General features: G+C 40.2%; 1 protein-coding gene across 6 annotated transcripts in view; it reads right to left on the bottom strand.

The window, feature by feature from the left end:
* The window catches only part of Ptk2 (protein tyrosine kinase 2), a 230,131-nt gene that overhangs the window by 112,860 nt on the left and 103,622 nt on the right, over positions 1–13,649 (bottom strand). For all 6 annotated transcript variants that reach the window (XM_026403058.2, XM_026403061.2, XM_077801007.1 and 3 more), the window contains exons 6-7: positions 13,468–13,547; positions 13,204–13,266 (exon numbers count right to left, since the gene is read on the bottom strand). In XM_026403058.2, the coding sequence (XP_026258843.2) occupies positions 13,204–13,266; positions 13,468–13,547 (143 nt within the window). The remainder of the gene's footprint in view (positions 1–13,203; positions 13,267–13,467; positions 13,548–13,649) is intronic.

The following is a 13,649-nucleotide window of genomic DNA, read 5'->3' as shown; positions in this document are numbered from 1 at the left end:
TTTAGATGCTGATGGTGCCCCGTGGTCACTATCAAACAGCACACCGCAGCTGTGCATGGGACACACGACAGATAAATAGGAACACACAGAGCTACACACCAGAGACCATGGGGACGGGGCCACTAATGCCTTCAGTGAAGATGAAAGCAGTAAACGAAAAGCCAAATGGCCAGGGCACGAGGGCAAGGGAGTGCTGAAGAGAAATTAAGAAACCAGAAGAAGAGGTAAAAAGCTGCACGCACATGGCCACTGAGGGAAGGGGGAGAAGAAACGCTGAGGTAGACCGAGCAGATAACTGAAAAGATCACAGATGCACTCCCAAAGAACACATGAATTCACAGAGCAAGAAGCCAGCCATGTCCTGATGGGATTCATAAAAGGAAATCTATGCTCAAGACATGAGTAAAATAAAAAATAATAATAAGAAGAAGATCTTAAAAGAATGCAACCAGGAAGAGATCCCAACAGACCTTTTCCGAAATTGTAATAGATTGTCATCTGCACAAAACTGAGAAAGTACAACTTGGATGTTACATTTGAAGTCAAAGTACACACAGGATGTTTTAAGAAATAAAATGACAGCCGGGCACAAGGAACCTTGGCTGTAATACCAGCAACAGGGAAGGCTGAGGCAGAGGGATTTCCAAGCTCAAGGTTAGCCTCCGCAACTTAATGAGACCCTGTCTCAAAACTAAAATGTTAAACAGAAATACAGGGTGGGGGGTGTAGCTCAGTGGTAGAACACCCTGGGTTCAATCCCCAGTACCTTCCAAACAATATAAATAAATAAAATGGCAAACTATGGGGTTAGTAATAGCAATGTCCTATGTCTGAAATTTAAGAAAGGATAGAATTAACAGAAACACTTGTCATGTAAGCTGGAAGGCGAAGGGAGCCGGTGTGCTCCAAGGTCCTTGCATTATTTCAAAGAAGATGAAATCATTTAAGAATCTAGATGTGTCTAGCTAATGCAGAAAATGAAGTATAAGGGCAACTAATAAAAGGGTCAGATAGTTTATAAATTCACAACTCATTAGAGAAGAAAATCTGGAAGAAAATCCACCTAAGACACGCGCGCACGCACACACACAGCAGGACACCAGCAACAAAAAACAAGTACAGAACATTCATCATAATGGACATAAATGCATTATGTCTATCATTTAGAAGAAAGATTTGGCAAACTGCATTTACAGAATCCTGTTCCATGGTATTTACAAGGAAAACATCTAAAAAGTCTAAGGACATAGAAAAGTTGAAAGCAAAAAATGGAAAATAAAGCAAGCCACAGCAATCTGAAGAGGGCAAAACAGACTTCAAGACCAAAACAAAAACCATATCACTAGGCACAAAGGGTCACTAAATAGCACAAGGTTCAGTCACCAAGAAGGTAGAAACACTGAACCAAAGAAAGCAAAGCCTGGTGGACCCACAGAGCAAGCCAGTTGTCATATTCCCCTCTCACCTGGTATTCCAAGAGACAAACTACCAGGACACTCACAATCCTGATGCAACTCAACACCTGTGAGGAAGACCCATCACACAGAGCAGATATATCAGTTGGCATAAAGTACGGGGCGAGGGCTGCACGCTCACTGCAGAGGCCTCGCCCATCTTGTGAAGGTCTGAGACTTTTTATTCATCCACCAAGACAGCCTCACCAGTCAAAAGGCACTTCTCAGACTAAAGTTAAAATGTGTTGTAATGGGGCTGGGATTGTGGCTCAGTGGTAGAGCGCTGGCCTAGCACGGGCAGGACCTGGGTTCGATCCTCAGCACCACATAAAGATAAAAGGCATTGTGTTGTGTCCATCTACACCTAAAAAATAAATATAAAAAAAAAATGTGTTGTAAGAATTCCACAGATTTGGAGATATTAAACAGAAATGAATTCACAAAGGGTTAGAATGAGCACTTAATAATCTTAAGTTTTTGCATGCCTTTTAAAAAAAAATCAGGTCCTGAACCTCAAAAACCAAAATGAAAGTAACTGACAGATTTTACAACATTGAAAAAATTTTCAGGGCTGGGGATGTGGCTCAAGCGGTAGTGCGCTCGCCTGGCATGCGTGCGGGCCCGGGTTCGATCCTCAGCACCACATACCAACAAAGATGTTGTGTCCGCAGAGAACTAAAAAAAAATAAATAAATATTTTTTTAAAATTTCATATAATGAAAGCCATATATACAAAGTTGAAAGACAAAGATGAGCTAGAATCAATACAACAAATATTATAAGCACAGGGTTAAAATAACAAAAACTTTTTAAGATTGATGAAGAAAAATATAAAAGTGTATTAGAAACACTGTAAATAATGCAATTTGCAAAAAGGATATGAAATGGCCACATATGAAAGTTATGTAACGTCACCAGTTATCAAACAATGTAAATAAAATAAGTTATTACTTTTTATTCTCTAGACAAAATGAACAAAAAAATATGGCCACAACACTTTGTTATGTAGATCGAATGTGCACTATAGGTGGCTGCTCAGATGTCCCTCACACGATCATCTGATGGCACATACCTGTAATCCCTACTACTCAGAGGGGTAAGGCAGGAGGATCCCAAGTTTGAGGCCAGCCTCAGCAACTTGGCAAGATCCAGTTTCAAATGTTAAAAAAAAAAAAAAGGTGGGGGTGATGGGGTAGGGATATAGGTCAGTGGTAGGACACCCTGGGCTCACCCATGATTGCAAAAATAAACAAAAGCAGGATACATGTTCAGCATCCTTCCACTACATGAAAACCATGCATGGCATGCACACCTGTGCATTTAAAAGGGAGTTATAAGGTGTTCAGTGGGACTGCAAAGATATTATCAGGATGTGATGGGATTGGAAGATGTTTTTTCGATCTGGCAATGTAGTTTCAATTTTCTCTAAAACGTAGTATTCTTTAACTTTGAAAACAAACTAAAACCTACTTAAAAGAGCTCAATATGAAATCAATAAATGACTCCTGCAGACACTGAATGATGTGCTCCCACGCTGACTGATGGCCTCTCTTTGGGATAATGAACATGTGTGTCCAGGGCTGGGCTCTTGACTGATCACTAGACTTAACTCCTTACAAACACTCAGAATGCAGGCAGGAACCAGAAGGACCACTTCACCAATCTGGAAATAGCCACCAAGAGCGTGACTTGTCCCAATAGCAAGTGGACAGCTGGTCACTAGCATGGGGACAGGAACCCAGGTCACTGCTGCACGAGCCCAGAGAACCCACAGCCTCTCACAGAGGCAGGCAATGAGTGCACACGGCTATAAAACAGCAAAGAACCACTGTGGTGGGGGAAGTGTGGACTCAGAATGAAGACACAGAAATAGGGGCACGAAACAGCTCAGAACGATGGGGACCTCGTAGTTCAAGGATTTGAAGGACTACCGTCCTTGAGGCAACCATGGCAATCATCAGGCTTCCACATAACCACTACAGAGGCAAGCTGACAGCAAACAGCCATAAAACAGACCACTCAACTGCTCAACCACACCCCCTGGGGAGGAGCTAATTCACCAACCCAGGGGGTGTCCATTCCTCCTGATCAGGTGACAGCCACAATAACCCTCCTGTTCAGCAATTCCACAAAACCCCCACAGCCCTGAAGCCACGGACTAGCACCCCATCTGTGCTCTTCTATTCATCTACGCTCCTGTCCCAGGATTTCTACCAACTTCAGTGTAACACTGACTCTCAGTAAGATCTGGAACTTAAAATTCCTCCCTGCGACATACCGTGCCCACTTCATACTGTGGACACCTGCTTCTTCATTGCCTTCACCTGGATTTCCTAACTGCCAAACACAGGTCAGCTAGTTGTCCAGAGACATTTCAGGAATCCACCCTCCTGGGACCCAGCACACCTGGCCTTCATTCCTCCAGGAATTTGGTTTTCCACCCTCATAGAGGCAAGGGGGAACACAATTCCCACCATTGTTTTCCCAGTCCTGGCTTCCCCAAACATTGTGAAGGACCATGCGTCCCTGGCCACTCTCCCTGGTCCCTGGCCACTCTCCCTGGAACCTGCCACCAGGGAAGCAGCACTGTGTCCAGACTCCACCTCATACGCCCTGAAGGACTTCCACAGAGCACCACATTGATTCTTGCTGGCTTTTGGCTTCCACAAATCTCCCACCAGATTTTTTTTCCCCAAGAACAACTTTTTAATTTGTGCACTTTTCATAATTTTTGTTATTAGTTCTCAATTTGAAGTAAGTTAACATAGATAAAATTTTTTAAATTGTTAACCCAATTAGTCTGGCTTGGATTTTTAACAATCTGTGTTTAAAATTTGTTCTTTTTGGTTATATGTGACAGTAGAATGTATTTTGACATACATACATGGAGTATAACTTCCCATTCTTTTATTTAATTGTTTAGCTGTAGATCGACACAATAACTTGTTTATTTATTTTTATGTGGTGCTAGGATTGAACCCAGTGTTTCACGCATTCGAGGCAAGCACTCTATCACTGAACTACAACCACAGAGCATAACTTCCCATTCTTGTGACAGTCAGGATATGGAGTTTCACTGGTCATGTATTCAGGTAAGAACACAGGAAAGTTATGTCCGACTCATTCTACTGTCTTTCCCATTCCCATTCCCCTCATCCAATCCAGTGAACCACCACTCTTCCCTCCCCTCCACGTATTGTGTGTCAGCAGCTGTATATGAGAGAAAACATTCAGTCTTTGTTTTTTGGAGATTGGCTTATTTCACTTAGCATGACAGTATCAGATTCCATCTATTTACCAGCGAATGCCATAATTTCATTCTTCTTTATGGCCGAGTAATAGTTCATGTTGTATATATACTATATTTTCTTTATCTATTCATCTGTTGACGTGTTGGTTCCATAGCTTAGCTATTGTGAACTGAATTGTTATAAACATGGATGTGGCTGCATCACTACAGTATGCTAATTTTAAATCCTTTGGGTATATGCCGAGGGATATATACCAAAAGGATTTAAAATCAGCATACTATATATAAGAGGGTCAAATGGTGGTTCCATTCCAAGTTTGCTTAGGAATCACCATACTGCTTTCCGTAGTGGTTGCACCAATTTGCAGCCCAACCAGCAATGTATGAGTATACCTTTTTTCCCCCACATCCTCTCCAACATTTATCATTACTTGTATTCTTTTTCCCCCCATAGTTTTATTGAGGTAAAATTGAAGTACAATAAAACACACATATTTGAAGTATGCCTTTTCATCAGTTTTGACATGTATGTAACCAATACAATCAATATAAAAAGTATTTCCATCACTTTCTTTAAAATTTGAAATCATGCAGACTGTTTCCTTCATGATTTCTTACATTAGAAATCAATCACCTTAAGATATAACAACCTCACCCCACGTCATCTAATTCAAAATTAAATGGCATACTTATAAATATGTCAGAGGTCAAAGAAGAAAGGACAAGAAAAGTAAATAAAAAGTGCTTTGAACCAAGTGGTAATTAAAACTTAAAATATCAGGATCTTGGGGATGAAACAGTATTCAGAGGAACGTTTATAAAGTACTTGAATCAGAAAAAAGGTAGACTAACAATCAAATTATTTTCAAGTTACGTAGTGGGAAGGAAAAACAAGTAGGAGCAGAAATATATGATATAAATAATACAGATACAAATTGATAAAAAATAAAGAAGTCTAATCAAGAAAGAAAAGTATGAACACAAAAATTAATTTCAATGGAAAAGGAACTATCAAAATAACCCTACAGCCAGGCACAGTGGCGCATCCCTGTAATCCCAGCTGCTTGGGAGGCTGAGGCAGCAGGATTTGTATGTTCAAAGCCAGTCTCAGCAAAAGCGGGGCACTATGCAACTCACTGAGGCACTGTCTCAAAATGTAATACAAAACAGGGCTGGGGATGTGACTCAGTGGTCAAGTACCACTGAGTTCAATCCCTGGTACCTCCCGCTCATTCCCCCCCCCCCGCCCCGCCAAAAAACCCTACAGATGCTAAAAATATATTAATATTACATTGTATGTCAACATATGTGATAGCTTATATAACATGGTCTATACAGAGAAAGATCCATGTGCTGCTGAGAAGAAAATGTATTCAGTCATTTATGGATGAAATATTCTATATGTCAAGCCTAAATTATACATTGTATTTTTCACCTCTATAATTTCTTTAGTTTTTGTTTGGAGGATCTATCCAGGGGGGCAGAGGCATGTTAGAGTTAACCAGTATTATTGTATTGTGGTCTACTTGATTCCTGAAATTGAGAAGGGTTTGTTTGATCTACATAGATGTTCCATGTTTGGGGCATAAATATTTATGTTGCTATGCCGTGTTAATATATAATTCCCTTAATAAGTATGAAATGGCCTTCTTTGTCCCTTCTGATTAACTGTGGCTTGAAGTCCACTTTATCTGATGTAAGGACAGAAACCCTTGCTTGTTTACATGAATTATGTGAGAGATGTTTTTCCCCACCCTTTCACCTTCAGTCTGTAGGTGTCTTTGCCTATGAGGTGAGTCTCTTGGAGAGCACACATTGTTGGGTCTTGTTTTTTAATCCAATCTGCTAGTCTGTATCTTTTAATTGATGAGTTTAGGCCATTAATTTTCAAGATTATTACTGAGAAATGATTTGTTTCCCAGTCATTTGGGTTTATTTCTAGTTTTTAATTTGAGTTAGTTTTTCCTTTGATTGACTATTACTTCAGTGTAGTTCCTCCCTTTGTTGGTTTTCACTTTTTAAAAAAATTTTATTTCATCTTCATGGAATACTTGCTTGAGAATGTTCTACAGTGCAGGCTTTTCTAGTTGTGAAGTGTTTTTACCGTTTGTTTATCATAGAAGGTTTTTATTCCATTTTCAAATCCGAAGCTTAATTTTGTTGGATATAGTATCCTTGGCATCCATTTTCTTTTAGAGCTTGGTATATGGTTTTACAGGACCTGGCTTTGAGGTTCTAAGTTGAGAAATCAGGTAAGATCCGAATTGGTTCCCCCCATATGTAATCTGATATTTTTCTCTCACATTCTTTAAAATTCTATCTTTATTCTGTATGTTAGGCATTTTCATAATAATGTGCCTTCGTGTGGGTCTGTTGTAATTTTGTACATTTGGGGTCCTGTAAGCTTCTCATATGTGATTTTTCATTTCATTCTTTAGGCCTGGGAAACTTTCCAATATTATTTCATTGAAAATATTTGTGCATTCCTTTGGTTTGTATCTCTGCACCTTCATCTATTCTGATAGATCTTTAATTTGGTCTTTTCATGTTATCCCATAGTTCTTGGAAGTTCTGTTCATGGTTTCTTAGCATCTTCACTCCATGGTTAACTCTATTTTCAAGATTATATATTTTGTCTTCATTGACTGAGATTCTATCTTCCAAGTGGTCTAGTCGGTTTGTGATGTTTTCTATTGAATTTTTAAATTTGATTTAATGTTTCCTTCATTTCAAGGATTTCTGCCTTTTCTCTTTTCCCAGAATCTCTGCCTCTTTTTTGAAGTGATCTTTCACTTCCTGTATCTTCTGGTTTCATTTCTTATACCATTCTTTACTTTGCTGATCCATTTAACTATGTACACTCTAAACTCCTCTGACATTTCCTCCACTGCGGTGTTGATGGATTCTGTCACTGTAGTATCTTGGTTTGTGTGGGGCAATTTGTTCCCTTGCTTTTTCATGTTGTTTGTGTGTCTACCCATCTAATGGAATGGATCTGAGGCAGTAGAGTTTCTACCCAGTGGACTTACAGTGTCCCTGAAGGTTTTCAGTACCTGTTTAGGGGGAGACAAATAATTACAATGACCAATGCAAACAATATACAGTATTAAACCAAATAGTTCCTATTATGTCATCTACAATGTTAATTATCACAATAAACAGACATGATATGATCGGTTATTGCCTACCATAAAAACAGCAAGTTTGCAAAAGGGTTTATAATTTCAAATGGTGGACAGGGAGAGAACAGAAGTGATATAGGATGTGATGATTATGAGAGAGGAGGAGAGAAGTAGTAAAAAAGGAAGAGTGAAAGAGAACAATAGAGTGGCTGTAGTAGAAGAGAGAAGGGAAACAATAGGAGAAAAAATACATGTAAGTAAAAAATTTTTTAAAATTAAAAATAAAAATAGAATACAAAATAAAACTAAAATGTACTAATCAAACATATAGTTCACAAAAACTAGTTCATGAAAAATAACTGGTTTCAAAAATGCTAGAAATGAGGGGGGAAAACCCACATATGAATATGTATAAATAGCCACGAAACCTTAAGATCACAATTAAACATAGAAAAAGAATTTTAAATAAAGATCTTAAAGAAAAGGTAAAGATTTCTTTCTGTTGGAGTTCAAGAGATTCTCAGTTTTTCCTCTCAGGGTTTTCTGGAATGTGATGTTCCACACCCTAGATTGCTGGAATGAGAGAGGTCATCCCACAGGCAGAGATCTGGAGACAGGGTTTAGGATTGCATGGGCTCCAAGCTCTTCACTGAATGCCAACTGGCCTGGAGATTTTAAATCAGCACACCTTCAGTGTCCAGCACTTCCTACTCCAAACTGAAAGACTGTACCCCAGGGATCTCCTCTGGGTCCTGCTCATATGGTTGGGAACCCGATTCTTAGTCCCCTAAGCCACCTTCGGATCCCATGTTTCCTGACCTCGGATTCAGTATCCAAAAATCTCTCCTGACCCTGCCCTTACGAGTTCCCAGTCAGATGTGTGTCTCTCCCAGCAGGTCCTCCAAACAACTGGTTTGGGGGGAGAGGGGTAGAGCCAGGTGGGTTTCCAAGACCAGTTGTCCCCTGTGTAAACCTCTTTCCATGTTTGTTTACTGGGCCTATAATTTGGGCCAAACTTGGGTTTGCCAGGAATTGGCCCCCATAGCTGCTAGCCCACGCACTGCACAGCAGCTGCAAAATGGTTCCTTCTTTAGTCTTCATCAGGCCATCAGCTTCTTTTCCCATTTCACCACTACTGTGCAGCGAATCTTTTTGGTTTGCCGGCAATGTCCTTAATCTCTATATGCTCCATACCCAGACACGTCTTGGGCCTCCCAAAAATGAGGGTTTCGTTAATTCCTTTATCCCTCTAATATGCTTATGTAGGGACCGCTCTGGCTGGTGCTTCTAGCCCAGCCATGGCAGTGGCTGTGCCACTGGGGATATTTTTCCTTATTTTATTATATCCAACCTCCTGAGTTCCCGATCTGCTTTGAATGTCCAGCTTTAAATTCCAGAAAAGTACCTCTACTTTTTTTGGTCCACCTCCTTGCTGATAAGCTGCCTGTCTGCTTTCTTGGTTTTTCCTTGTTACTTGTATTCTTGATAATTGCCATCCTGACTGGAGTGAGATGGAATCTCAGTGTATCTTTAATTTGTATTTCTCTAATTGCTAGAGATATTGAACATTTTTTCATATATTTGTTAACTGATCGTATTCTCCTGTGAAGCATCTGTTCAGTTCCTTTGCCCATTTATTGATTGGGTTATTTGTTCTTCTGGAGTTAAGTTTTTTGAGTTCTTCATATATCCTGGAGATTAATGCAGGTGATTAATGCAAAGATTTGTCTCCCATCCTGTAAGTCTCTCTCACATTCTTTGAAAAAATATTTTATTTAGAGACAGGGTCTGAGTTGCTTAGGGTCTTGCTAAATTGCTGAGGCTGGCTTTGAACTTTCAATTCTCCTACATTAGCCTCCTGAGCCAATGGGATTACAGGAGTGAACCACCACACCCAGCTCTTTTCATGTTCTTGATTGTTTCCTTTGAAGGAAGAAGCTTTTTAGTTTTAATCCATCCCATTTATTGATTCTTGATTTTACTTCTTGCACCAGATTTTTAAAACTTGAGATAAACATTTCACTTTAGAGTAGTTTTAGATTTCCCAGGTTGCAGAGATGATACCTCACCTACCAATATCTGGGTGCCTTGCTATTAACATCTTGCATCACTTTGTACGTTGGTCACACCTGACCGGATGTCCCTTCTCTGGGCCAGGCTCCTATGTGGAACAGCATATTTAAAATCATGTTCTCTGTTGTAGGTGCCACCTGGCACTGCCGGTCTCTTGGGCTTGCCTTTTTCCTTGATGACCTGCATTGCCAGTTTGAGGAGTGAGGGTTAGATATTTTATAAAATGATCCTCAACTGGGCTTTGTAGGGAGTTATTCTCATGATAGACTGGCGTAAGGGCTTGGAGAGAAGGGCCACAGTGGTGAAATACCACTCTCAACACATCACATTACGGTGGCACCCTATCAACAAGACTTGTCCCTACTGGCACTGACCTGGACTCCCTGGCAGAGGCTGCCTGCTGGGTTCCTCCATGCAGCGTTTGTTGTTCCCCATGCTCCCTCTCACCTGGTACTCTCTGAAGCAAGCCTAAGTCTTGGGGTAGTCTTACACTCCACCACCTTTGGGAGGAGATGTCTACAGAAAGTATTGGGAATTCTGCAGAACAGACTGCACATTGTATGTTCAAATTATCATCTTAGTATGAATTCTGGGTATTCACTGTATACTCTGGCTCATTATCTAAGCTACATATTTAATTTCTTCCTTGAACTGTTCCCACTTTTGTCGCTGAGAGCACCTCAGTTGGCTCCTGTGTCCCTGAGACACAACCTTTCTTGCTGATTCTTTCTTTCCAGTGCTATGAGAACCTCTAGGCTCATGCTGGTTCCTCCCCTCCCTAGAGCGAGGCACATGGAGAACTGTGTGAGAAACCACCTCTGGTGCTGGGCACATCATGGGCTCTAAGCACTGCTTTGATTAGTGATTTAATAGCAGATGCAATGAGCTAATGTTTCCCTTTCCTCTTCCCTTTAAAAATACACAAGCACTCCCACAGAAATAAGTGAACGTGCCCAGTAGTTTCTCTCTGACTACAGCCCTGGTGCTCAGGGCAAAACCAGAGACAAGAGCCCCACCCTTTGTTGTGGACTCCACACAGACACTAGCTCCATCACTACTCGGAGACTCCTTATTCCTCCCATGGAAAGATTCAAGAGTCTCTTGAATTCTTGTTCCCCTTTCCAACCTTCTTTAACATAATTCTAATTCTGTAAGTATAGAGTTCTAAACCACAAACCTCTTCAGAGACTGCCCTGCTTTGTATGGCTCAAGGATTCAGCAAGGCTCCAGGGCAAAATGCCCGTGCTTGCTGAGGAGTGTTAATGACCTGACAGACACACTCCTCTATCCCTCAGATGCCCAGGGATCCTCCACCCTCTGGGCATGCTGGGCTCCCTCCTGGGACTAGAGCCCATAGGCACCACTTCTGCCCGTTGCAAACGCTGCATGAGCTGCTCCCTTGTTTGTGAGGCCAGCCCATGGCATTCTGCTGTGGGACCACTCAAGGTCCATCCTGCATACCTCGGTGGACACACAGCTTCTAGCATGCTGTTCTGTGATCTTGCTGACATGTCTGAGACCCTCCCACCTAGCAATGAGCTTACCCAGGATGATAATTTTGTATTACTGAGTTTTCAGTCTCAAGCAGTTCACTACCAAGTACTCAAAAGGCACTCAATGATGGCTGTCAAGTGAATTAATAAACAAAGAAATGGACAAAGAAGCAGATAACTAAGCAAACCACTAAGATGATAAAAATCACTCCTATTTTTCCTGAATGTCTTTTTGAAATGAAGACAAAAATTGTTTTCATTAAGACCTTCAATGATTTCTCTGATTCTGGCAATTTATATTTTCAGCATTAAGGAAAGTCTTTCAAGCTGAAGAATGTGGCAACTTTTAAATAAAAGATCCAAACTACAGTGAATGATAGTTTTAATATTTTAATGACATTAATGGTATCATTATTACCACACCAGCTACTGAAGAACTGAAAAAATTCCATTTAAAATAACTGTGACTAGTAAGATACCCAATTGATCTCTACAGTTTTTAAGTCAAACAATTAATTTGCATTTATCTAATCTGTTAAGAGGCACAACACAGGTGAGATATCTTTTTTTTAAGAGAGAGAGCAAGAGAGAGAATTTTTTTAATATTAATTTTTAGTTTTCAGAAGACACAACATCTTTCTTTGTATGTGGTGCTGAGGATCGAACCCGGGCCGCACGCATGCCAGGCGAGCGCGCTACCGCTCGAGCCACATCCCCAGCCCCAGGTGAGATATCTTTATAAACACATACAATTACAAATATTTGGTGAGTATCTACTATGTGTGCCAAAGCACTGTGAAAGTGCGACGCTGAGCTCCAAGGCCCAGTGGTGCATTAGGTCACAGCTCTGCAACAAGACGGACTGCTGGGCCACGTGCACATGCGTGACACAACAGGCCCAAAGGACACGTATGTAAGTACCAAAATAACGGCTATATCTACTATTACCCATCATCATTTCAAATGATTTCACATGCTTTGTAACGACTTCCAAAACTATTTATTTCTACTTTTATTTTTAAATGATTATATCTCCCTTGAAAAATCCTATTCTCAAAACAGGGATGGTAAGCTCACAGCATGAGAACAGGTGGATACACCTAGAAAGTCCAGATGAAATCTAATACCATTAAGTCTTTATTACATGGAGAATTTTCACTATATTTTACCAGCATCTCTCAAATGCCAGAGAATTTCAGTAATGACAGTGAAGAAAGTGTGTTGGCAAAATATTGCACTACTGTAAATGAAAATAAAATTGGCCTTTACAAGAATAAAACAAATATCAATTATCTTTTGGTGAATTATCAAAAGATGAACTGCAGAACTCCCAAGACTGCCAAGGCGTAAGCTCAGCTCAGCTTACGTACACGTGAAATCATCTGAGTCTAATGTAGGAATCAATTTCATTATCAGAGAAACTTTTAGATATTTTAAATTTTCTGATGCATGGGCAACAAGTAATCCCTATTCCTCCATTTGTGAAAAAATTCTTTAATATACAGAGAACATGGGCAATAGTGCACAGGCAATACTAGAACTCCATGTAAATCAGAAGCGATGTACCCTCATCATGATTAAATGTAGATGAAAAGTGCATTAATGTGTTGATAGGCCGTACACATTATTAGCATAACATCTACCAACAAATTTAAATGCTTCCTAACAAAATTAATGACATTAAGAATTTTTTAAAAACGTTTTCTTTTCTAGATACATTTTAGAAACATGGTGTCCGAGTCAATAATTTTATGTTAAGAAATGATTCAGTTCTGAATGCTTATGGGTCTAGACAGGTATGCAGTACTTACTCTAACACTTCATAGTTAGACTTCTTTTCCAGTGCATTGCCGCGCATCTCCCAGTATGATCGCCTAAAACCAGGGAAGACAAATTAAAATATGTATTCACAGAATAAATATGTTGTTAAAGGGTAACAATAGCGGGCAGCTAAGTAACAAGCAAGTAATTTGGAACCTTCTTGCACTTCATTTAGAAGAAAGTACTTGGAAATTTTTTTCAAAAATAATGAAAAGCATTGACAAATAAACACTCAACGTATGGTCACCACCTACCGTATTTCTAGACAACCCAACTTCAAAGCAATTTCCTGGTCCACTTGGTCTGCTATCTCTAGCATGTAGTCGCTCTTTACCTGCAAGGAGAGGAAGCGGGGCTGTTCAGAGGAAGGTCGACTCCACCCAGGCATTCCACAGCATCTGCCGAGTGCCTGTATAGACCACTCACACTGTCAACT

Source organism: Urocitellus parryii, chromosome 7, assembly GCF_045843805.1.
Source record: "Urocitellus parryii isolate mUroPar1 chromosome 7, mUroPar1.hap1, whole genome shotgun sequence".
NCBI classification, from domain to species: Eukaryota; Metazoa; Chordata; class Mammalia; order Rodentia; family Sciuridae; genus Urocitellus; species Urocitellus parryii.
This window is presented reverse-complemented; position numbering and strand designations above follow the sequence as displayed.